The sequence below is a fragment of the Syngnathus acus genome, chromosome 20, assembly GCF_901709675.1.
Source record: "Syngnathus acus chromosome 20, fSynAcu1.2, whole genome shotgun sequence".
NCBI lineage: Eukaryota > Metazoa > Chordata > Actinopteri > Syngnathiformes > Syngnathidae > Syngnathus > Syngnathus acus.
The window spans coordinates 7,499,538-7,526,524 of NC_051104.1; the positions used below are offsets into that span (position 1 = coordinate 7,499,538).

The 26,987-nt window shown below is 41.7% G+C and overlaps 1 protein-coding gene across 2 annotated transcripts in view; it reads left to right on the plus strand.

The window, feature by feature from the left end:
- The window catches only part of ofcc1 (orofacial cleft 1 candidate 1), a 62,144-nt gene extending 53,671 nt beyond the window's left edge, over nucleotides 1-8,473 (plus strand). For both annotated transcript variants that reach the window (XM_037279864.1, XM_037279865.1), the window contains exons 20-22: nucleotides 3,176-3,376; nucleotides 7,974-8,112; nucleotides 8,282-8,473. In XM_037279864.1, the coding sequence (XP_037135759.1) occupies nucleotides 3,176-3,376; nucleotides 7,974-8,112; nucleotides 8,282-8,352 (411 nt within the window). In that variant the 3' untranslated portion in view covers nucleotides 8,353-8,473. The remainder of the gene's footprint in view (nucleotides 1-3,175; nucleotides 3,377-7,973; nucleotides 8,113-8,281) is intronic.
- The last annotated feature ends 18,514 nt before the right edge of the window (nucleotides 8,474-26,987 follow it).

Here is a 26,987-nt window from a genome sequence, read left to right on the forward strand (position 1 = left end):
GGGATTGACCCTTTCTAGCTTAGATAGCCTCTGTGCGGTGCATACTCCTCTAACCCTTCCTCACCCTTCTCCCCATTTCTCCACAAACCCTTCCTCCCCCTCATCTCGATGGCCCGCAGGCACCGGAGATGTACGCATGCTCGCCGTGAGGCTTTGTTCACAGGAAAGTGAAATTCGACAGGCTGAAAGCTGTGCAGACTCCATTTTTGGTCCATATGTTTGCCCAAATTCTAATTCATACATCATTCAGGGGGATTTAAACTTGAGGATAGCACAAAAGAGTTATTTTGAAGAAGCGCAAGCATTCGTGCCGAACGGATACTTGGTGGAAACGGTCCTTTCAAGTCTCTCCATTTCCAAACCTCCATTCTCCACATTGGCCTCCATCACGCAAGTATGTTCCCATCCTCAGCCTCGCCTTCCATGCGCCAATGATACATAAATAACCAAGCCTGTCCACCACCCAGGCAAATTCAAATGCACCTGTCAAAGTGATGAAGCACCCGCCCGCAGGGAGGCATTGTTTACATTTTCACTCCACTCGTCGCAAAAGTGAGATTCTAATTATTTCCCTCACTGTAAATTAAAGCCAAGCGGGACAGAAGTACAAACCAAAGGGTATCATGGTCTGGGTGCAGGAACAGGGTCTTCCTTCCAAGAAGAAACATTGGCGTTAGGCTAGTTTCAAGTTGTTTATTTGTGGACAATGTCTGCCAAGGTCACAACCATGATGAAGTCACTACAGAAATTTTCTATTACTTTATGCTTACTGTTTTCTTTTTTTTAAATGACAGAGTCTAGACACTGTGTTTATGCATGAGGGAAATGTCAGAGTGATATTTGTGAGAAGGTTAGACAATTTTTGCACATTTTGATCCATCTCAACAGCTTAATTGGAGATTCTAACGTCCTTTTTGTATGTATTCAAATAATTTGGAGAGCAGAAAATCACATTTACCCTGAGAAAGACAGACTGACTGTCTTTGTAAAGCAGCTGTGCCACCCATACTTCCTGTGCCCCCGTCCGTCCGTCCCCCTTGCCCCTTCTCAATTTGCCATAATGTCTACAAATCTTGAAATTTATGCCCCTACTGGAAAACATGGTTTGCCATTTATAGTCCTCAGCCGAAACCCATGAGGTCTGTCTCTCATGATGCCAGTCAAGGGACTGATGCAGACTCTATCAGATTTCTAAATACAGACCCTGACAATAAATCCCAGCTTGATTGGCTTTGAATTCAGTTAGCTCACTTGAATGCTATCTGCTTAAACCACAGCTGGCCTGTCTGCTCCATGCAGGCATTGAAGCTAAATCAGTCACTTAGTCCTATCAAATGGAACAATGGCGGAGTGGAAAGAGCACTCAAACTCTTGTTAGAAAGCAAGAAAGCAGGCGAGCGCCATGATGGAACAAAACCAGAACAGAAGAGAAGAGAAGAGAAGAGAACAGTAGTAGTGTGGAGCCTCTAATGCTCTTTCCGGTTGTTTTGTCTCAGCCGTGAGAGCCGTGGTGCATTGCATGAAATGGCATCACCCAAACCCGACACACAAACACCTTTTAAAGCTTTTGTTTGGCCTTGTCAACTGGATTTCACGTGCTAATTCAAATCGGACCGGAGCAAAACAAAAAAAGCCTTTACATTCAGAACCATGAACAGCATCCAATCAGGTGTGTTTAACCAAAGTGACCGCTCCAACCAAAAAGCTTCTATTTTTTACTAGCAACTCAAGTCAAAGCAGAAAATATGAAATTGAGCCACGTGACAGATTTAGACGTTTGGTCATCAAACTAGGTCATAAAGTTCCTAGCGTTCATCTCAAAACAGTTGACTGAAAATGGTGGGTTGTCTTCTACTTGATGTGGTTTATTTTGATTAGTGTGGGTAGAAACTCCACTAAAAGTGCTTTTGGACAGCATTAACAATGGAGGCCAATTTTAGAGCTGTTTCACCCATTTGCTGCAATAAAGTCTGCGAAATAAGAGGCCAATAAGTGAAGCGAGCAATCATCATCACGCAACGTAAAGGAACCTAATACAGGGTCGGAATATGCCGTGAGTAATTTGGGCCAGAGAATAGCTGTGAAAACATCTCAAAATTCTCGCTGCTGTGAATTCACCTATAATTGTATCCTGTATGGTTCAAATATTACAATTCATGGAATATGAAACGTACCCAGAGAAAGATGTGTACAGTTAAATGCAATGAGAAAAATCATCTATTTTGGAGCCACACCGTGATAGAAAGACAAGAACACAGACAAGCACACACAGTCACGCCGCATGCAATTTTGCCAATGACATCCTTTCTAATCGCAAGACTGCCTGCTTTGCAGCTTATGCAGTGTCTCTAATTACAAGTGAGGTAATAGGGCCGCCTCACTGTTTTCTCTATAAAGTGCCTTGAGTTGTATTTGGCTAAGTGTTTAGAGGTGCTGGCTGACATCGATACACGGCTAAATTAAAGCTCTCCTTCAGCTTGACCCTGACACTCACGACCCATTGAATGAGCCGTTATTTTTCCTCCGACGGTTTCTATGTTTTCAGACAAATTACACAGTAATTAGACCGCCAATTATGGGGTCACCTTGAATATTACCATTGAAAAAGTTGCTCTTAGTGACTCCACTTGTTTTTGTATCCTTTGGCCATTTCACCCATTTTACACAGATTTATAATGTGAGAGTTGATTTGAATGTTTTTGTTCCTTCACATTGGACACATCTAAGAGATGATTCAGAAGAAATACACGTTTTGTTTCAATAATCTTAGTAACTGACACCGTGTGTAAAATCCTCCAGAATTGTGCACTCAGGCCACATTGGAGCCTTTACCAGCGCACACGTTCAGATCGAGGTTCCATGATCTTCACACATGGATGACTTCGAGTTACATGACCTATATAACATGTTACACGCTCCGCTTGCTGCCTGTGTCTCACCCTAATAAAGAAGGGCACAGCATTACAGGTGTGTAAGCCCCAAATGCGTATAAACATAAAAAATATATATACATATCATTTCACATATTTACACCCCCCCCAAACCTGTATCTGCATTTTTTATTATTTTTTTAAGTTATTGGTGAATCTATTGTCACATTTATAGCTCAGACATGTTTTATGCGGAGAGAAAATAGAATATATTCTACAATAAATCTCATTGTGTGTGTGACTAGGTGGCAGTCTATGACTATATCTGGACAGCAGAGAACCCATTGGCTGGTTCCTCTACCCCCATAGATGACCCTCATAGTGAGTCTTCTCCAATGCCACACGGAGAGACCAGCACCCACATGGCTATCTACACGCTCTACCTAAGCGGGCTCAAGCGAAGATACAGACATTTCCTCCGACAACCAGATGGGGCCATCATTGAGGTACGGCATTTGGGAGTCACACTTGTTGGGTCTCACAAGCAGCCATTGTTCATGTGAAAAATTTCAGAATGTAACCATATGTATTCATGGTAATATTTTGAGCAAATGTACTGCCCTGCCAGAGTTTGGGTTTCATTTTTCGGGCGTTAGTGCAAGAGAAAAGTACAGTACAGGTTAAAAAGGATGGAATGATGGGTGGGATGCGGATTTCCAACCACTCCTTCTTTTCATCCTCATCCTCACCCTCGCTCCCCACCTCCCTCCCTCCCTCACTGTGCGGAGGGAGCACAGTTCCTCGCAGCTTCAATATGGAATCCAATCCACAGACAACAGTACAGCTGTGTGGTGTAAGAGGGTGGAAAAACGACACCCACCGCTAACCTGAAGAACTAGAATCAAAAGGTTTTCCTTGGGCAAAAGCAAATGTAAAACGGTGTTTCCTTCTCAAATAGAAGAGAAAGAATTTGCCCCCAGAAACAAATCATAACTTCATACAAAAGAACTGTTGTAGTCACTGCTTACCAAACACCAATTGCCTGATAAGACGGCGTTGAGACTATGGCTTGACAACAACGTCAGCCTGAATCAACAGAGAGAAGCAGTCGGGGAATATAATTACATTGGCAACTCTTTCATCTGACTTTCGACAAGACGTGAAACATTGCTTCATTAGTGCTACGTGACAAGTGCTGCATTGATTCCTTTCTTCAATCATTCCTGTCAGTCCCCCAGAAAGAAACTTGCAGCATATTAATATTTGGAAGGAAGGACGTAGATGCTAACAATTAGCTCTGAGGGTCTTATGTACTAATAGTCCTCTGTCATTGTTTGACTAATGTGGAGTGTAAACACGCAACATGGTTCTCTATGTAGTGTGGGTGTGTGCATGTGCATAGCCTGCAGAGCCAGATCAGACATCTGGGTAAAATATCCACACAAAGCACTTTGTCACAAATACATCACTTGTGAGTTTCATAAGGGCCACGTTAAGCGAAGGATACATATATACGCGTCCCTCGGGTGCTTCTGTCTGTTCTTTGCAACCTCACCACAAGAGACGCTGTTGGCATTTGGCCCGCTGCTAGACAAGGCCCACAGCATCAAAAGAATGGCGTCGGCGAGAGTACGACTCCATCCCGACCTTTCATGCGTATTCCAAACTAATCCTCCCCTGATGATATAGACTGCTTTTATGTATATGTAAGCATCCAGGAATCACCAAGGGGCATTCCTGGCACTCAGAAGCATACTTGCACTGATTTTTATTGGCCGTCTATATTCTGGTATTAAGATACACACTTACAAATTGGCCTCCAGATGTATAGTGATAGCACTTAAGAGATGAATAGCAATAACAATAGAAAACAAAACAGACAACAGATGGATTATAATGTATGTAAAGTTATGATAGGACAACGGTTATCTTGAATTGAAATGACATCTTCCACCAAATCACATGCCTGCTTGATGACCAATGACATCATTTTTATTTCTATTGTATTTATTTGTCATCATTTTTACTCAATCGGTTGACAAACCAATGGAGACCTTGCAGGTAAATCATAAATACTTGTAAAAGTTTTATCAGTTACTGAAATGCGAATCGAGTCTACACCTTTTTATACATGTGCAATTAAATGATATTCTTCTGTTTGCTACACGGCAGAGAAAGTGCAACGTGTCGTTCATTTCAAAATGAACTTTTTTCAGTTGTAAAATCTTTGGTCAAACCTGCCCTCTGAGATCGACAGTGATACAAATATTGAACTTGATTTAAATATGCAATAGTGTGACTCCACTCTTTTCCCAGCTCGTTACCAAGGGTAATTGTGCTTCTTAAGAAGGCTTCTTCCATTTACTGAGGCAATATTGACGGATGGCTCATTTCTTTTAAAGTGCTCTGTTTTCATAGGCAGTGTCCCGGACGCCAATGCCCCGGAGCGGCAGCTCCTCCCTTAGACTAACATGACCACAGCTCCGGGGGCCAGCGGCTTTGCATATTACTCACACGATTACAGCCAAAATTTGTCTAAACGAACACCTTAACAATTTAAGTCCCGGAAGAATGGCCTCGAGCTATAGACATTGTTAGACACTGTTTGGAAGGAACCCAACAGTCAGGTGTGTCTTGTTTGCTGAAATGCGAGAAAATGAGAAGCAGTCACGAAAAAAAAATAACAGTTTCTATTGTTTATGCAATTCGTATTCAACCGGTTACTACATATATGTGGATCCAAGTGTCGAAAGGTTCATATTCGGTGTGAATGAAATGATGCAAATGTCTTGTAAAACATCACAATAATGAGCTCTTTATTGACTTCCACTCAAAGAAAGTTAACATTAATGATCCCTCGTATGGCCTCACTCTGCATATGGCTCTGGGCGCGGCTAGCATAATGGCGATGGAACCGAATCACAACAATACAAAAACGTGGCCATTCGTAGCCAATGCGGCAAGAAAAACAAAATGACATTGAAGGTAAAGTGAGGTGTCGCTTTTCAAACACTCATCAAACAGATGTTCCACAGATGCCGCCTCGCAAAAAGCACTGCTGACAACAACAGTTAGGGCCGAAATGACGCGGGGAACTGCAGCCGTATAACAGAGGACCTTCAGTGAAGGCCTCATAAGCGCTCTGTCTGCAGAAACAAGATGGCTGATGAAGAAATTAATGCAGGCAAAGTCATTATCTTCCCTCCTAAAACCACAGTGGGTTTATGTCCCCCCGCGTCGCTCTTTTCCTCGCGGGCTAACACTTAAGTGTCGACGGACAACTGTGCTCTCGTTTTTGTCTCCTCGCTCCATATGGAAGGCGGCGGCATATGCAAAAACTGGCTCTGCTTCTGTAAAACTTCCATTAAAGATGCACAACTAAGGCTCCGCCAGCTTGACTATTACCTCTCCCTGCAAATTATTTATAGCGGCAAAAAAAAAAAAAAAATGCTGATGAGGAGTATCTCCACCGACAAGGAGAAATAAAATAAAAAATAAAAAAACACTTTTCACTTACAATTTCACCAGCAGTTTTTCTCTTTTGGAGAGGATATCCACTTTATACACACTATACACTTTCTGCTGTTTTATAACTGCAGTTGCTTTGTTGCATTATGCATCATGCTTCAGTTTGAATTTGTAGCTTTTTCACAAAAGACTATAGACAAAAGTATCGGGACACGTGCCCAATAAATGATGCATTCAAGAACACTGGGAAAACTCGTCTGACTAGTTCCTCTGTTGTTTGTAGTTCCAGTCCAGTAATTCTTAATAATTAGTTGAAGGAACTGTTGTGTGATCAGATCACCGTTTTTGTAAAGATCTTTGAAGGGATCATTTCTGCTTCCACAGATTTTTGTGTTGCTATGTAAGTAGGTGGCAATTGGTACAGCGGACAGGAAACCCCATTGTCCCCACCTAATATGAAGCATAGACTTCAAAATATTAGAAGACAAACATCACACAGATATGATCACGTGTAAGAAGTGGAAATAGGCCTCATAACTGATAACCCGAGACATTTGTTAGGTATGATCTTCTCTTTCTCCTCACCACTCAACTGGCGATGCGTTTGGATCTTGGCCATACCAATATTGACCTAATTTAACATGCAGAGAATATGAAGAGGTTAACCTTTTGAAAAACACCTTGCAGCAGCAATAATTGACAAAACACATCAATTCTCCCCCGTGACTGGCTTTTTTTGTAATTACTATGCCGCACCTTTGATTGCCGCTTTGGTGCTGGAGGAGCCACGCTTCATTTGCCATGAGGTCGTCAGCCCTCAGAAATATGAATCTGATTCATAAAGCAAATGTGTGTGTATGTGTGGGACAGCGGAGAACGTCCTTGGCTACATACTGTAAATTGCATGAGGAGATTAATGCCTCCCTGGCAGCAATATCTGGTTAGCAGGAGGACATCTCCAAAGTACACCCGCATGTAATTATCTGGCAAGTTACTACAAGTTTTAGATTTAAAAAAAACGAAAAAACGATGTGGTACATTTTTCAATTTGACTCCTTTATCTCTGCAATTGACAGCTACAAAAAAGTATGTGTAAAACTGATTTTGTGTTAACCATCATGGAAAAGGCATATTAAAAAATTGCATACAAATACCACACACCACAAATATATTATCAAAAAAGATGTTGCAAATCACGAAACTTGATTTGGGACACATAACAGTGACGAAAGTTGCATTTAAAGTTTGAAGAATTTTTCTTAAGGAGTTATTACAAATCCTACCATTTGCAATTGCCCGTAAGTCAAGTATTCATATTAGCAACCATTTTTTTTCCCCTCATCAAAATAAAGATGCAGATGAAGGATTCCCGTTTTTCCCTTTTGTTAGCATGAAGAGGTTTTGTATTTATCAAAGTGCTCAGTTTCGTTTACACATCACAAACATCTCTTAGTTAAATAGAGTCAGTCCCATTTTTTTCCCCTAAAAGACGTTTTGTATCATATGAAGTTTTTACAATTTACCATGACTTAAGCAGACTATACTCGAGGCTTTTCCGAAGCTACTGGTTTTCAAAGTGGCTCAGATGGTGCTTTTGCTGCCTGAGAAAGGCTCACTTATTATTATTTTCTCAAGGTGATTGGTGACTTGGAGGGCTTAGACAATGCAACCAGAATGGAGCCCTTTACAGGTCAACGATCAGGGCCTGGGACCATGGACCAGGAGGGCTCAGCGGTCACTCGACAGCTACGAAAAAGAAATAAGCTTTTTGGACGTGAGTGCTGTAACACAATTCTGCTTGCATGTTTTTCCTCCAAATGATAACACGTTATGAAAAGTACACGTTGACGAGATGCCAACGCCAAGCTTGCAAACATTTTCTTCCTGCTATTTGTTTAACTGAAATTGCACCGTTTTAATGGCGGGCGGCTCTGTTGCCTCAGGGTGTCCTCGTGTTGAGCCAGTAGGAGGAAGCAGGTGTGACTCCAGTTATGCACAAGAACTCAACCAATGAGAGCGAAGCAAAGCGGGAAGGGCTTTGGACACCAAACTGTTGTCATGTCACTTTAACAACTGTCATTTTGTCAGTCTTTTGCAATTTAGCGAACCGTCAAACGTGCACATTTCATTAAAAAGAAAAAAAAAAAATCTAACAAGTATTTACACTCACACTTTGAAAAGAGTGCACTGCACTTTCAATAAAGAGCATAAACTTTCCCCTGATTTGTTCTGATATTTGTGCCTTTCTATTGGATTCTCTCTGCTCACCTTTTTCATCCAACCAACAAAGCCTTTTACAAATGATGCTGAAGGCTGCAACTGCACTGAGGCTGAAGGTATTGCACTCTCTCAATATTTGATTGCTGAGGACAAACACCATTTCCACACAATCTAAATTTCAAATTGGTCCCTGGGAGGGAGCGAGACATGCCGCTAGGTCTCAGCGCCACACACTGGCTGATTTATGTTAAAAGACAAAAAATAAACCTTTTTGCACAGCTTTCATGAGGGAACTTTGACTTTTTGAAGTTGAAGAAGTGCGCGTGTGTGTGTGTGTGTGTGTGTGTGTGTGCATCTACTCTGCTTGGAGTCAACCTGGGGATGTAGCCCGAGTGACACGGGGAGAAGGTGGAGGAATGAAAAAAGAAAACACTTTGTATGTAGCCTTCAGCTTGAGGTAGTCACAAAACACAGTTTGCATTCAAAAGTGCTGTCGTGATCATTATGCTTTTTGTTGAGATTGGCAACACTTTGGGCAATGCCTGATTCAATTGAATTAAAGCCACAAAAAGAAATGAAAGGAATTCAAAGTCCCTCTTTGGCTGTGTGCTCTTTGTAATTTCAGGACTTTCATGACTCTCAGTGTTGTTGTTTTGTTCTGAAATGTTATTTACATGTCATAGGAAGTTGGCACAACACACTTTAGGCAACATATTTACAAGTGTGTAAAAAATACAAATGACCATTATACCTGTATTTTTGCTGGTCAAGTTATATTCCACAAACGCATTATTAATCAGAATATGGTGTTTAGACTAACGGGGACGAATGGAAAATCTGTGACTGGAATTCCACTCTATCCATGTTCAATTTACAGGGTATTAAAGTAAGATTTATAAACATATTCATATTGATTTTTGATTACACGAAGAGAAATTATCCGTATGATAAAACAAGTGTTACTCCAATCATTTGTTGAAAAGCGCAGATAGACCCTCTGTCAGGTGTTGTCGTCCAACCTGTATTCTTCTTCGTTGACCCCGAACATGAAATCCTGGTGCTTAAGCGCACGCGAAAGGAAGCAAGTAAGGAAAGAGCGGCTCTACGAGCAAGTCAATATTGTGCCATATTTCAGTGGCATCTGGATGGATCATGTGCCTGCCTGCACACATATTTATTTATTTGAGTAGAGTCAGGCGGGCAGATGTCCTGCTCACAGGAGAAATCATTTGCAGTGGGTGAAAAAAGGAAGGGGGGCTGGAGTGGGAAAAAAAAGATATATGAATATGCAAATTTAGTCACAGTGTGGAACCTTGTAATGAGTGGGAAATGTAGACGCCATCTTTCATTATGCAGAGGTCATTGCTTAATGCCAGGCAGCTGGGCCCGGCTTCTTTTCTCTGAAACCCCCCCCCCCCCACCACCACCACCACCACCCTCTCCCGTCATCTCACGGCAACTTGAAGCATAGTGTGGCACAAAGGAACATGGCACACATCCACATGTGGACGGAACATAAACTACAGCTGCAGCTGAAAGTCTCCATTATTGCGCACCAATTTTCAACAACTTTCAATAACTCACAATTAAAGATGCGGGCGGCCATGTTTGTTTAAATAATACAAAACAACTTGTTGATTTTTATAAATACGTATACTGCCTTTACTCTAATATGAGTTATTTGCTTTTAAATTAAAACATTTTCATTTTTCCATCGTTTTTTTTTTTTTACATCTATGGAAAAAAAAGTTTCAGTTATGTCCAGAGCTGTGTCAAGCTGACTGTGCAGGTGAAAAAGTACATTAAAACAGTCCAAGTCACTTGTCATATTCATGTTGTTCCGCCACTTTTCCACCCTGTAGTGTAACTTTATGAGCCACTTTGATGCCTGCCTCCCCTAACAAACATTACTGGCACATCCACTTGCCTGACATTGAGCTATCAGCGTAATTGTTGGACAGACTCTTCAAATAATCCCAAGTTTCAATACTAAAAATGTAATGAACTTCACGGTTCATTGGCTCTGACATTGCTTAATTAATGGGTGCATTTAAAGTACATAGGGCCCCTGTAATTGATTTATATGCATGATTTGCACATACAGCTGTTGGTTCCTGTAGGAGAGTCATCACTCACAAAGTGGCGGCGGCGCTGATGAGAGTGTGGCAAGGTAACAGCGGAGCACTCAGTAGGCTCATCCAGCCTTGGGAAATAATATGACACATTTAGGAAACTTTTTTTTTCTCCTCAATTTGTCTTCATCTGCATCTGGGAGCCCATCCCAATTGACTTGAAGCGTGAGGCGAGGTACACCCTTGACTAGTCGCGAGACAATCACAGGGCGGAAGCGGTTCTTTGAGACATTATTCATTTCAAGATAGGTTTGGTCAAAGAGTATACTTGTCAATTTAAAAAAAAAAAGATAGAATACATGATAGAAACGCTGCTTGGAGACAGAGGGAACGTCGGGCTACAGAGAAGGATCGGCGGATAAAACATGATGGCGGAATTTGTGAAAAGCCAATAATCAGTGTGGCGCACTATATCAGGAGCGCCAAATCAATATCACATTACTTTGAGTATGAGAGCATATACAAGACTCATCAAACTGATTATATTTGATGCTACAATGGCAGTTTCATTTACTGTGGCCCTCGACAATTACCAGTGATGTGTGTGAGCAAGAAAAAAAGAGAAAACAAATAGAAGGTAGTGACAAAAAATAGAAAGAGCACAAGACAAATGAGTGTTTATTTGACTAAATAAAGCCATGGCTGGAATAGAAATGAGGGATGGTGTGTCACAGTCAAGCTCTGCTTAAAAGATGACATTGAAATTTCATGAATATATTTTCCAAAGGGCTCCACAAAAACAAAATTCATCACGAAGTTTGTGAAGGCCAGAATGTCACAGTAAGGATTTGTCAATTTCCTAATGGATTGTGTGGCCATGTTTAGTATTATGCCTCCCTGCCGTGCAAACTCCAATGTTTCATTTCTTGTTTTGCAAAAATGCTGTTCAAGTACTAAAGCATAAAGCATATTATACGGTTCCATTTCCGGTCCAGATTATGCTAGAATTCCTATTACCAATTAATGTTTTGAATCAACAAAAATGAAAATATACATATTATATACATACATATATACTTACATGAATGGGATATATTATTATTATGATTTTATTTTTTTGCCAGTCTTATTTAATGTGGACAGTAAAATATGTGAAGTACATTTTCTTTAATATTTATATTCTATTTCAATTTTAAAGTTCCGCCAGCCCCTTAAGGAATATCAGCCCAACTGTTGCCATGAACAGCCCCCCGCCCCCCCCAATAGCTCTAAGTCTTCAATATGGGGCCATCAGGAGAAACAAGGCACCGCAGCTTCTTGGATGATTAAAAAGTCATTTTCTTAACTGTCCTCCCAGGATTTGTGAGCATTTTTTGTTTTTTTTTATATAAAAACATTAAATTGCTCCAATCAAGCATAAACGTCTCCTGCTTGTGCTGCTGTTCACATGGTTTTGTCATTGGTTTCCTTTGGCGCTTTTCCCAACTGCCTTGATCAACAATTAATACTTCAAATTGCTTCCCATTACTTATGGCTGTGCGCAAGACAGATGCTCAACAGAAAAGGAATTGAACTGAACATCGCACATTTGTTGTATGGCGTCAACTATGCACAAAAGTTGCAACTTTAGTTTGTGATACACAAAGCAATCCTTTCTATGGCTCTTGCTCTTCCTTCTCGCTCTCCCCCACTCTCTTCTCTCACACAATGACCTTTAGTGGTCGTTTCTTCATCGTGGGGACAGGCCGCGGCCTGGCATCTGATAGAATCAATATTCTATTATGATAGTGCGTGGAGCGTGTGGGGCTTTACAACTCGGCGGTAATAGTCTCGCTATTTCATCCTGTGGCAGCAATGGCCTGAGGGATCATTTCCGGCTTCTCCGGGCTCTATGCTCCCAGCATCGCCCCCTTTCCATTAATGTGGCAGGCCTCTGCCTACCAGGGGACAATCTGGGTGCGTGAGAGATGGATGGGGGCCGCAGAGAGTCCAGCCCAGGTGCAATGTATGATGACCTGCGTGCCATGCCATTGTTACTCATATAGCTACAGTATCAAAAGAAAAAAATGTCATAGAAAATAGATATATAAATATGAATAAAAAAATATATAATAAATACAAATGTATCATAAATACACATATACGCTATAAATATATATCATCCATAGGCTATTTAAAACATGACTCGTTTTTTTTTTGTAAATGAATAAAAGCATGCCTCCCTGCTAAGGTGACAAAAAGAAAAGCTAAGTCGCAAGGAAGCAGCAGTTTTTATGACACATGAAAAGGCAGCTGTTGGTCCCAATGAGGCCTATTATTGTTCATCATGAGGTACTGTACAAGCATGGAGGGAGTGCTAAAGTGAAATGTTAAGCTATTAGACATCATTGCACCAGGCAGACCTCCTATAAAAGATTAATGCCATTACAGATGCCTTTCTCAAATAATTAACTTATGTGAGTATTTTACACTACTCCTTGTAGTTAGGCTTTCAAAATCCTTGCATTCAAATGTCACTCGGGTGGGGATTTTTTTTAATCTTGGCCAATAAACATGATGACATTACCAGGGCGTGCAAGGGGAGGAAAAAAACTCTTATGGAGTTTTCTGTTCAAATTCTCTTGAGTGGAAAAGTCATCTTTTGTTATAAAAATACTTTGATGCATAATATTTTGCCACAAAAGTCAAGAGCAAAGCTTATGGTCAGAGCTCAAGTGGCCTTTTTGCAACCCTTTAATAGTCCCCCTGAGCGCTGGCTCCCATATTTTACAAAATAGATTTGACCCTCATTCAGCTACTGTCTCATTTCTTTCCTGCAGTTGTCCCTGACAGCATTCACGTTCCTTTTGTGATTGAGAATTGTGCGATTGGAGGTGTGCGTGTGTGATGAAGCCCCCCGCTCATCTCCTATTCATCATGATGTAACCGTGAGCAACCCGGATCTAAATTACCTTCATCTGGCATCATTCCAGCACATGCTATAAATGAGGTAATCGTCCTTGACTATAAAATTTGCATTTTCCAGACTTAATTGCCATCATTACATTTTTTTTTTTTTCTGCGTGCTTCTATTAATTTAACAGAATGGGTTGGATCAGAGGCTTTTTTTATGGTTATAATTTGCAGTAAAAGAATGCATTTGCAAAAGAAGACGTAGCATTACGGTCCACTTCCATTATCTGTTCTCATGTCATTTAACGAAGACAACTCTTAGTCTGACATAGAGGAATGGAAAAGCTTTCTGATGAATACAGGAAATGCATCAGCAATTCATTGTGTGGGCTAACTGAAGCTTGTGTCTCAGCACAGTGGGGAAAGGACTCTATTTTTGCCACCCTTTTATATATATATATATTTTTTTTTTTCCACCATGTCAGCTGCACTCAGCAGTGCCGTCCCCAAACGGTACAGAGGAGAGCACCGCGGATGACATGGAACAACAGAGCCATCAAGTCCCATTTATGCCTCCTGCCGTGACCTTGCCACAGACGTCGGCGAGGTTCAGCCACGCACCGAGCCGAGCGCCGGCAACATTCTGCAACCCGCTGCACTTCCGTGGCACTCTGCTGACCTTAAAAGTGTGTCCTCAATTTGGTGGAAGGCTGAAAACGTTCAGAAGCAATCTAGTCTGCATTGTGTTGCGTTTGTTGACAATGCCCTACTTCTTTTCACAAAGCAGCTATTCTACTTTCATAGAGGTAGATCTCTTTAAAATGATAAAACCAATCCAAATTTTCGTCTTTTAATCATGCAACGAAGGCTTCCTAAAGTAAAGATATGCCTGTTTCCTCCAGCTCTCCCTCTCTCCTGTGGAGCCCTCATGCTGACTTTTGCTGACACTGACCAGGTGCTCGTCACAATGGTTTTCCACAGAGCCTTCAAACAGGAAGCAGGTACGTCCCGACGCAGCGCTCGGTCTCGTGCCCGACGTAGCGATGCAGGAACAATGTTGTGACCGTGTCAGGCGACATCAGCTCAAAAGCCGGGGTGCGGGGAGGGAGCGAGGGAGGGCGGGAGGCAGGGAGGGAGCTCTTTGGTCTTTGTTTCAGCATCTGTGGTGTGACTGCGTGTTGTGGCTCTGTTGCAGATGTGCTCAGAAGAACGTGTCAGGTGTTTACACGCCGACGGAGAGGATCAGAGCACTGCTGACAGCAACGTTTTGGTGTGCGGTGTCCATGGCAGCGCTTGACTCACCTCCGTGTATCACGGCCTAGGTGTACACGTCTTAAATGATTCTGTCTCTATCTGCTTGTACTTGGTGGAGAAAAACAAGATGCTTTGTTTTCTTGCCGCATGCAACGTAGCAGCTATTAAAACCTCAAACATAGTCCAATCAAGTGCAATATACAGACAGCACTTAACAGTCTGCCTGTTTTCTGAGCACCCATGACCAAATGAGGGAAAGCTGTACAAAACGATAAAAATGATATATGTTGGTTTGCACAAGAAATATATATAAAGATATTAAATTAGATATATTAATTGATCATATGTTAAAGATAACATTATATAAAGTTATTTCCTCCTTTGCATGTGCCACAAGATTTATGAAAATCCCTCTTGGACTCTTATATAACTTTGCTAACAAACGACTTCACCCTTAAAACTGCTCGGTTAAAAATGGGATTGACCCAGTAAGTTTGCTCAATTTGACCCGACCTTAGTCGGTCCAAAATTTAACCTCCATAAATTGGGTTGTTTTTGACCCAGCATTTTTAAAAGTGTACTGATCTTGCTGTTTGCACACAAAAACAACCTCTATCAAGTATCAAGTGTAGTATTTGTGTTCTGTAGTATGTGTGAACAACTAATGTCTAATCTACCTTGAAAAGCTGACATTAAAAGCACTAAGTACACATTTTTGTTAGTTCTGCACCTTGTTGGGATCTGTCGGTGTTGAAAGCTCTGGTAATCCGCATCCATCAACACACTAAGCTTGCTGTATTCAATAGAAATATCTGCTGTGATTTTCTTTATATTTTCACGAGCATTTACATTATAATTCGATAAAAATTCCACATTGAGTTTTATTTTCTTGTTTCTGTTTTAGCTACATCGACACATTCGAATTGAATACATAAATAAGTACGGGTACATTTGGAGAGTTGCATTAATGCCAAAATCAAGAGGTCGTTTAACTTGTGCAACAGAGGGAGATTTAGTTGATGAAGCACTGTACTTGGCGTTCATCTGTTGTGCAAATTAACATTTAATAGCCGCACACATTTGAATATGTTCTTTCCCAACGCAGTTAGAAACCACCAACGTGGAGAGCACACACACACACACACACATGCACGCACACACACTGTGGAGGGACGAGAGAGACGTGTTTTTGGCCGCGAGCACATTTGCCCACCGCTAGCACCATTCATTGTTTCCCAGGAAAAGTAAAGCAGCACGGCCATTTTTCAATGTTGTTTCTTGTTTTTCGCCTTGTAAACAACTACCGACTCACAACTTGTTCTTCATAGCAAAAGTAGGAAAAAAGATATTTTATTACATGCACTGGAAAATAGACGATAAGTAGATTGTGTCTTACTCGCATTTTTTGTATTAATAATTCTAACATTTACATACATTTGATGTCTTTCTTTTCTGTTCGTATATGATTAGTCCACCTCACAGTTCAGAGGTCATGGACTCTGGTCTTTCTGTACTTGGGGTTGTTGTGGTTATTATATACGTATATAGAAAAAGTTGCTCAACAGGCTCCAATAGTAACTTGGGTTCGAATTTTGTCATGAAGTGGTGGGATTTTGTTTCTAGTAAGGAATTGTTTCTTAATCTCATCTTGAAGGAGCTACTCCTTGGATAGCGGCAGAGAGCCTTAGAGAAGATGTCACTTTAAAGAAGCTCTATGAGCTGTAGAAGTGTTTCATTGCTACACGATTGCTAACTCTCCCTCCCTCAGGTGTGACAGAGGTGACAACCAAACGGGGAACAGCGTTTAGCACCTGAAGGACGGTGGAGTTGAATCTCCTCCTGGCCAGGATCAGGTGCTCTCTATGTGGGAACCGTGATAGCTATCTTGACCCTGCAATAAGCACTATGTCCCACATGTGAGTAAGTGTGTGCGTGCCGTGTCTGATTGAGACTGATGTGTGCCGATTGGTTGCCAGGCCCTGCTCAGCGGCGGCTCGCCAGTGTCAGGTGAAATTAGCAACCGCCAATGAAGACCACCAGACCTGGGGGATTCATTAGGGACATACTCGTTATGCGGCCCCCCCTCCTCCTCCTCCTGCCACATCTCAACATGCTGACAGCACTTCACACTTGTACCTACACATGGCATGCAAAGATGCACACAGACACATCACAAATGACTTTCCTGTGACCATCAGTGCATACGGACACTTTATTAGGTACACCAACATGGGGAAAAACTACCAAAAAAGACGTACAAGGGACATATGATCATCAAGACACAAAGGGCCTTATTTGAAAGTCTAGCACAAACTGTGTACACAGATGGAATTGTGTTTCTTTTGTCATTTATCTTGCTGTGGTCAGTTGGGAAAGAGCGTTTGCGCTGTTGTGGGAGTGACTAGTTAAGCCGCTAGCGTGTTGCGACACAGCAAGGGTTGCTCTGTGTTGCCAATATCGCCAAGCAATCATAAACTAAGCAACACCTTAAGCGGCAAAAAAGGTAAATGTGATTTAAGTGCATGAGTTTAATTTGATAAACACTGCTGTGTTGTTGTATACATCTGCATGCCTGTTCAAAGCGGATGAGTTTGGAATGATGGCTCCATTTCCTCTCCCGAGAGTCTGTTAATCCAATGTTTATCACTTTAGGAGCTTTGTGGCTGCGACGCTCATTAGAAATCGGAAGACATTAGTTACGACCAAAGGAACTCTATTTCACGCACGTCTCCCCGTCTGACTAAATGAAGCTTTGCAAATCGTACGGCACATTTTAATAGCTGCCACTAATATTACAGGTCACGTGCGATTGCTCGCTCCGACGTTTGGCTGATCAAACACAGGCCGAGATTATCAGAGTTATTTACGCCTGTGTATCATTTTGGCACAAACATGCATTTATGGAAATGGGATTGCTTGACAGTAATGCACAACATCATGATTTATGTGAGAATGATTCACGGGAAAAGCGGCAGCATCTACCACAGTGCTGTTGTTATGATTCCTGACTAGTTGAACCCCAAACGCAGTATCCTGGATGAATATCATGTCCTATATATTTGAGGTAAAAATAAAAAACACACCTGGATGATGCAATACAAAACCAAAAAAAGAGATACATTTGTGTTTTGTATTTTTAACTTCAAGTCAAATCCTACATAAGATCCAGTGAGGTATTAAACTAAATATTGACAGTTCCATTCAAACGCACTAAAAGATCACACATGTCGTCACAGGTAGTCAATATATTAACCAATTAAATTGAAGGATTACTTTGATGGCTCTTGGTTAAAATACGTGTGTGTGTGTGCTCTTTTGTGTGTACTTGTGTGTGTGTGTGTACGAAAAGCCAGGCATGCCTCACATTGCCCACAGCTACTCGGTAAGGATTCCCGATAAGGAGAATTAGTCAAAACTTGGGAGCTGCCAGTCAGCGCCAATTAAACTTTAATCTTGGGCTGAAACAGGCACAAATAAATTAAAGCCTTGTGAGCGGCAATGTGCGCTCTCCTGATAATAGGGGATTGAAGTCGTCTTGGAGCAAGGCAGCGTGTTCCCTAGCTCAGCCATGGCTAGAAAGACGGTGCAGAGGGGAGCGCAGCGTGAACTGAAAAGAACTCTTCAAGTTGACAAATTGCGTCGACATCCACATGGGCACACTGACTGAAACACAATCAATTACTTGGTCTGCAGATACTGGACTGCAGGGGATATCAGGACTCCATTTGCCCCCCCGCCCCCCAACAAGGGGACACATTTACAACTATTAATGTGCACTCTGATTTGAATGACTTGGTTGTGTGACCATTTAAAAAAAAAAAGGACATCTGAAATTAAGCTTTCTTACATTGAAATAAGTTCTCCTTCCATTCACTTTTTGTCTTTGTCATGATCGGTACCCTTCCGTGCTCGTGTCATAAGAAAGGCCAAAAAAAACAAAACACATACTTTGGAAGTCACATACAATATGCTAAAGTCTCACTTGCAGCGTGTGTTGGAATTTCCCAAATGTAAATTGTATTTTCAATCATGCTCAGGCATGCAAATCAAAAAGCAAGTATCCATCAATATACAAATGCTAATAGAAGAAAATCAAGCCTTCGTACTGTATGCGCCAGAGGAAACATATTTAACATTACAATACTACAAAATATACTATTCTCTACATACACTGCAGTGGGGCTACAGTCTTTCATTTATATTTTTAATGAGGTACCACTCTTATCTCTAGTGGCTGACCTGTGTTAGTTTGGTGTTTCATTTCAAAGTAATTTTCTTGCTATATGAGCGTGCCGTTTATGTACTAATGTCATGGGCCTTGTCGAGCAATCCCTCGATTCATGAAGTAGTAGCCACATACTGTACACGCTGATAATTAGTAAATAAGAAAGGCCGTACTAAGAAAACAATAACATGAACAATATTAATGAAAATAATTGCCAGTCGAGCAACAATGGCAATCACACATAAAGGAATACCTCAGTGTTTGACCGAATCATACACAATTATCATGCATGTGTATATAATATAATTAATTCTACGTCTGAGCCTTTTAGCCCGAGGCGATCGGCATAGAATCAGTTTTGTATGTATAATAGATCAGAGAGCAGTTCATGAATAAAACAAACGTGGGGAGGGTGCAGCAGTGACTGCGAATGTTTGTCTTTGGACAGCACAATCAAAGTGAACATGTAATATTGTGATAATCCATACTTGATGAATTCAAGGGGCTGACTTGCCTTGGCTAAGTTCAGCTAATTTCCAGACGTTGGCTTCCCTCTGTAATTGAGTTTCCAATAACATTAGGATTATTTCAGCCTGCATGATAATTGAATTCAAGGTATTTTTGTAATATTGTAGATGTGTGATTATTATGCATTTGCATGGAGATTCCTGTGCCTTCCTAAAACTCATCACTTTTCTTCCTAACTGAATTTCCCATATTGTAGCATAAATTTGCTTCATAACAAATGATGGAATCCCCGCGCATTATAAGCAAAGAGTCAGTGAGTCCTAAAAGTTCATTTCTTGATCGATTCCACCAAATATCTAATATTATATGTGATATTATAATATGAGTCATCCCAAACAAGCCACCAAATATCTACCAGGCATTTGCTAGTGACTAAATATTGCAACTTCTGAGGCTTTATTTTCATCGACAGGCGCCCACCCGTGCGCTGAGGCAGACTGCGTTACGCCTCACTGGGCGTTCCAGCGGACAGAGTTGGCGTGAGAATCTGCTGACTGAAAATAGATTGTGTTCTGTGTAAAAACAAACCTGTCTTCATTTTCATGCCATGGTAAGTGTAATATTTTGGAGACCGTGCTGAGCCTCCATTGATCTATTGCACGGCCCCGGCGCATCTGGCAATAGACTACCTTAAACCAGGTCTAAGTTGTGGCACGGGAGATCGAACAGTGATGCTTGTAGACAGATTCTGAGCTCAGCGAATACTCATGGTGGAAGTCATATAGTACATTAAAAAAATACTAACTAACTCTTATGAGGACAAGCACTATAGTAAATAGATGAATGGATGAAACTGGAACAACTTGGAAGTCTTGTAGCAGATTGGTTTCAAGTTTGGAGTTTATACTTCATGATGTGCAAAGTGAATATTTTTACTGTTGAACTCATCAAATTCACATTCACTCCACAGTTTGAAGAAATGCTAGCAAACTTAGACATTGTGGCCCCAATCCTCATTTGTTGCATAATGTAGAGTGTATAAGTAGGAATGCAAGGGATGTTAATGTAATTTTCATTAGGCTGACGGCGCTCCCGCAGATTCAACCCGTGCGCTGAGGTACAGTAGAGACTCATTTTGGGAGTCACGCCATTATTCTTTTCAAAGACACACATTTCCTCACAGCTCGAGGTGAACACGCTGGCATCGTTTTTGCCCCGGCACTAAATGAATTTTTGAAGAAAAAAAAACCTAAGATGTTGTTGCATTCATACATGCAAAAGTGGGAAATTATTTAGCTCAGCATCAAAGTGAGCAGAGATGCTTGATGCTTCGGCGTTAGCCTTAGCCTCCCGTGGTAGCTGTCACGACCGGGAAAGGCGATGAATGAAGGCACTCGACACACACGGGTGGCTGTGAATAGAAGCTCTATCCATTCTCATCACTGGGAGTAGCCACAGGGCCCGCCCGCACAGTGCACGAACGAGCATGGCACTAGCCAGCCAAGACGTCATGCCAGACTTTAGCTGTTGTTTTGCATAAATGTTGAATCATGCCAGCGTCCTTTTTAGTGTATAACAACAGACCGCATTGATATTGATTTAATGCTCACTAATATTTAAACTGCCCTAAGGGATCGATGCAGTTCAACATGATTTAATATGGCTTACTAGTACAGATATAAATACAGCTACATAACATAAAATCAATATTGTTAAAACAGGATTCAAATTGTAATGTTGTTGTTTTTTTTACCTTTTATTTTAACATATTTTCTGAATCGATTTTGGGGGGTAGCAAGAAATGATGTGAAAGCGATTGGAGAATCTGTCTGTGTATGTTCTGAAATCCTGTTATGATGCCAGGATTGGAAAAGAGCTTCAACTTGAAACAAAACATGACATCATCACGAAGGCTGACTCCTCATTTACATATGCTGACATTTTCCTGAGAATATTTCAACGTAGGGCTGCGTTGTAATGAACTCCTGCCATGGAGCAGTCGAGGAATAATGTTTCCATAAAGGTAACCTGTCCACATCTCTTCATGGAGAAAGATGTGGAGGAGGCGAGAGACCCCCCCCCCCCCCTCGTGTTGGGTGCTTGAAACCAAAGGGGCATTTTTCTTTCAGCTGCCTTCAATTGTCTTGGATGTAGTGTATTTTTCCAGTCTTTTCCAGGCTAATTGCATTCCCAGTCTGTGAATTTGTTAGTGGTGACACCTTGCCTACCCGGTGGGAATGTGTCTCATTACTGGACACCAAGTCCAGGAACATCAGATATTATTATCTGTCATTAATCTGCCACATATGGGGAGAGTGGGGGGGGGGGGGCAAAGAGGGGCAACAAAGAGACACATATGTTGCCTCTATGCAGTAATGTCAAAGGTTACAAAGGTTAGGAACAATCGATAAAGGCAAGAAGACGTTAAAAAAAGTGTACTGCCATTTTAAAGAAAAAATTACACCTCAGTAGTGAGAACAAAAAGGAAGGGATTTCCAAAAAGATTTTCAAAAAATTGAATAGCAGGATTTTTAAAACCTTTTGGGCAACATATGCTGTGGATAAAGCACCATATAATTTATATATAAATCATATCATTTATTTTGAAATGTGTGTTATCGTCTCGAGAGTTTCTACTGGATTCATCCAAAAAAACAAAATCATGCAAAATGGAGACTACAGACTGCACATCAGGAATGAGACTTCATTGTGCAATGGAGACAAATATTCACATCTTCGTCATGTCAAAAGCTGTCAGAGCATTTGGTTCCCTTTGATTCATTCCCGCTCATATTGAGACAGCTTAGAGGAGATCCTGAAAAGACCTTTTGAAACGGACCAAAGCTGGCAATGGAGCTATTTGGTAAGCCCCCTCCTTTCCACTCAGCCTCTTTTACAATCTCATTAAATCGGCCCTTTTGTTTTGCCACTTTCCAAGCTCTGATCTCTGGTTTAGGACAAGTCAAGAGGCCGAGACAGTTTGAAAAAGGCTGGCCCGCGCCACAAAGAGACCACTTGTTCCCAATTGCTCCCCTCTTCAACACTCCCCAGACAAAAAGCCAGGGAAGGAGCAAGGGGGTCATTCACTTGCGCGATATCGTGAGAACTTAATGAAAGTTTTATAACTCTTGAAATGTTTATGACCTCCCCACTCAGCAGCTTGTCGCCCCAATTAATGCTTGATGAGTCCATGTGGCCCCAAGGAAAACAAGCAGAAACTATGTGATAGTGTTGAAATGTGCTTGAATTATGGCTGCGGCTCCGACAGGTAGCATGAGCGTCATCTTCGAACAATCTTACTATTGTCAACTTGGCACTAAAATTTACTTCCAGGTCTTAGTAAAACCTGCTTTATGGTGTCTGCCACTTGATGATGTCACTTTCTTAACTGTACATCATAGGTGCCTGAGGGCCAGATACATCATTTGATGTCGCCCTTGAAGACAAATTGTGCATCGACTTCATGTGTCAATACTAAAATTACAAATTGTCTTCACTTTTAAAGAAATACAGATATTGCGAGAAGTTTCAAATTTAAAATTATAATAGGCCTTGACGGTGATAATGGCCCTCCGAAGGAAACTATGACTACGATGCAGGCCGCGACAAAAATGACTTTGACAGTCTTAATCGAAAAGAGATTTACAACTATATGGATGAAAGTATTCGGGCGACACTACACTTGTGTGAAGTGCAAATTTTGCAAAACTATTTTTTGATTCAAAAGTGTATTGTCGCTATTATCCATATAGTGTGCAGATGGAATAATGCATTCAGAGCAAGAATGGTTGCAGTGGCTTCGACTCACTAGACAGTCATTACTGAATTAGGCCTAATGCAGAGACTTAAGAGATCCATCTTGCTACTGTGAACCTGTCATGGAGCAATGAAGGGGAATCCAGTGCCCATCTAAAACAAATGACAATGTACATCGCCCAAGGCCCCTCGCTCCCTCTTCTTAACAGCTACGCTGAGAAGCCATCGCTGTCCGCAAAATATGATAAAACCCGTGCCATAATAGGATTCATAAACATGCCCAAATACAATTTGCTGAGATGTATTTCAGGAAAAGACAATCATTTACAACTTCTGAGGGGGATTTAGAGTAAGTATGTTTGTATGCAAATCCTGCAAACAGGTTTTATGTACTCGCACAGCTCATGAAAGCGCATTAGATTTATGGCAATGTGTGTGCATAATTGTCAGGATGGGGGAATTGAGCCCAAGGAAGAAGTCGAAGGATTTATATTGAGACCTTTTGGAGGATTTTGATTAGTGTAGAACGAGCACAGCTTTCATGCCCCCCGACATGGAAAACAATCGGTGGCACTTGGCTGAGTCCTGGGCATCATCGAGGCCGTGGGATGCCGCCAACATTCTCTTTTGGCAATACAGATAGCCGAGGACAAAAGACGGCAAAGACAAGTACCTCTTGGCAGGTTCTTATTTGCCGCCACACCCTTTTTATATGCCCTCAAATAATGAGCATCTATACATATAGAGGTGGTTTTGTCAAAATAATATTTATTTATATATATTTATTTATCTAATTTTTGTGGGTTTTTTTTTTTTTAAACTTTCTTCCACTTTATTTTTTTCCCCCGAATCCTCCTCACATATGGCCTACTTTTTTGGTGTCTGAGCCACCAGCCTCCTCGATCTGCAGGGGGAGAGGAAGAAGTAGAATGGGAGTTCCATGTTGGAGGGGGTTGACCCAGGACTCTTGAGTTTTTTTGGAAGGGGAGTTCAAAGGAACTCCCTCCAGCCTACATAAACCACCCTCAATTGGCACAAAGAGGAAACTCAATTTGCAGGGAGCTGTGTTGTATACTTTTTATAGAGGAACTTTTAGTCATTAGGCCACATGCTGCATCTCGCTCACAGAACCGGGCGGCATGGCAGGAGGGCGCAATGTGCCTCTTCTACAGGAAAACGGGACAGAAAACCCCCCAAACTGTAGACAAGCCAGGACAAAAAGGCTCTTAATGAGAGCCCAGTTAGTTCCTGTGTCTTCAATGATGTTCGATTTGTTCGGCAGAGCAGGGGAATCTATGTTAACCCCTGCCACAACCAAAACTGTGATTTATATTTCAATTTTTAATATGTTCATTCATTTTTTGATCACCTTATAGCTATCATTTATGATCCTTTAATCACCAATATCTATTTTGATTCATTTCACTTTTACAAGTGTTCTCTACTTTTTTTGAGTCCAACTGTCCAGAATTCTTTTTCTACTATCTTTTCTAATTTTGTTACCGTCTTGCTACAAAAAATATAGTTTCAAATTAGTGCTAAGTGTCATAGGGGAAAAAAACAGCCAATCTTGCAAAAGTTCGCAGAGAAATAATATGAGTGAAGCAAAATTCACATGTGATCTTATCAGGAAAAAAAACTTGCAATGACAGGAGGGCGGGGCTTCTTGTAGTTTACCCATTCAGTCTATAAATAGCTCTGGCAGCCATCATAAAGGCTGCCATTCATGTGCTTGGCTTGCTCTAACATTGGCTTTATCTTGATGAATCCGTCACGTATCTACACTCCCAAGAATCTTTGGGGAATTAGAGCGTTTAACCCCCTCCGATTGTCATTAGATGGAGGCTGGCTTGGTTTGGTGCTGGACGGTGGATGCACCGACAGAGGAAGCGAAGGAGGGTGGGAGAAGAATGAAAACAAGTCAAAGTTGAGGAGATAACCATCAAGCTCCTAAAGCCATTATCTGGCCCCGGCCCACTGTTGAGTGTCAGGAGTCACGCCCAGGTCCAACTTAGCCTGGAGCTGTTGACCCCGTGCTCTCTACTGACATTTCCATTCAGATGAATGGCTCTTTGCTGCATGCTAGGAAGTGTCCAGTTTGACCCTTACCTGCCCCAGGATTCCCCCATTATTAACCGGGATGGGACCCCCACTGTCTAACCTGGATTCTACCGCCAAGCCCCTTTATCTCTCTCGAGTAATGAAGGACATCCCGATGGTACATGAGCAAGAAAATACCTTGGCTTGAGGACACGTGCAGGCATGAACAATATATATATAAAACCATATTTTGGCTTTAACATGGATTTAACAAACATTTTTGCTACATGGATGAAGTCAGCCCTGTCCCACCTGGATGCAGTAACCAATCATATTGGGGCATGTCCTGCCTAGAACTGACGTAGGAGTCATTTGAGCGCATCATGGCCGAAAGCAGATTGCGTTGATATGGCAAGACATAGAAATTGAAATCTGATTGGACCGAAAAAAAACTCACAACAACAACACACAAAGTCTACTTCCATCACGCAAAGTCTGTTCCAAAGTTCTACCAGCGCAAAGTCGTTGAGAGAAAAAACACTTGATAGGAGTTTTGTGGACTTGCAAGACCAAAATACCAAAAGGACCTTCACGGGTGTGCTTTACTTAACCAGCGTAATTAGCAAGAACACAAGTAATCAGTCCAGGGAAGTGTGTCATTAAATGACACCCCCCTACCCCCACCCACCTTCATGATTAATTGGCCGATCTTCGCAACGAAATGAACCTTCTCTGTGTCCTTAATGACCCTGGTTAATCTTTTGAAGAAACGGGGAGGGAGGGGCAGGGAGCATCCAGTTAGAGATGCATGTGGCTACGGAGGAGTTCCCGCGAGAGGCAAGCGACAGTTATGTTATGCTCGATAACTAAGGTGCACTTCATCCGAGTGGTTAAGTAGCAACACAAACAGATCGAGTCCATAATAATGTGCGTGTTGGATAATCCCCTTTTAAAGAACAGGCAAGCACATGGCAGCCAGCATCTGACACCAAGTTGAGCTGGTGAGGAGATTAGTGCAAGGCCCTATTATACGCCCTGTTGCATTATTAAACACACCTCTATTTTATTCATTCTTCAACGGACCACATATTTGTCTTGGTAATTTTTCTTAAGTCATGATAAAGCAGAATTAACCACTTGAATTAATCATGGGAACTAATGCTTTGATACTAGGCGTGGGCCTTTGCACGCAGCCAGCTGCACAGGTCGGCCGGGGCCCGACTGCTTAACACCAGAAGTGCCAAGCATATGCTAGTTGGAAGGAGGAGGGTCCAGAGGGTGGCCTGGGTGGGCAGGGAGGAGGTCCCCACGGAGCCCTTCACAATGAAACACAATATCCTCCTCCTCAGACGCGTGCAATGACTTAAACACTCCATTGTATTAAATATGAATGAGCTTCCCTATTGTCTAGGCGCCGGCGAGCAGGGAGACAGTGTTGTCGATTAGCCACATGATTAAGCAGACGACACGGTAGGGGCCGCCGAGGTAAATAAAGGCCGCCTTCTGTCATTTTCTCGTCCCCGAGGGCCCCCCTTTTCCCTCCCCTTTCCAAACTTAAAGCCAATTGACGGAAAAAGTGATAATATATGAGTGTGAAAACAGCTGAGTGATAGAAGGCGGGGAGGGAGATTAGTCCACTAGGAAGTGGGAGGAAAAAGGAATATATGGCCATAGTAATGACGGGATGAAGACAGTGAGAAAGTGTTGTGGAATAGTGTAAGA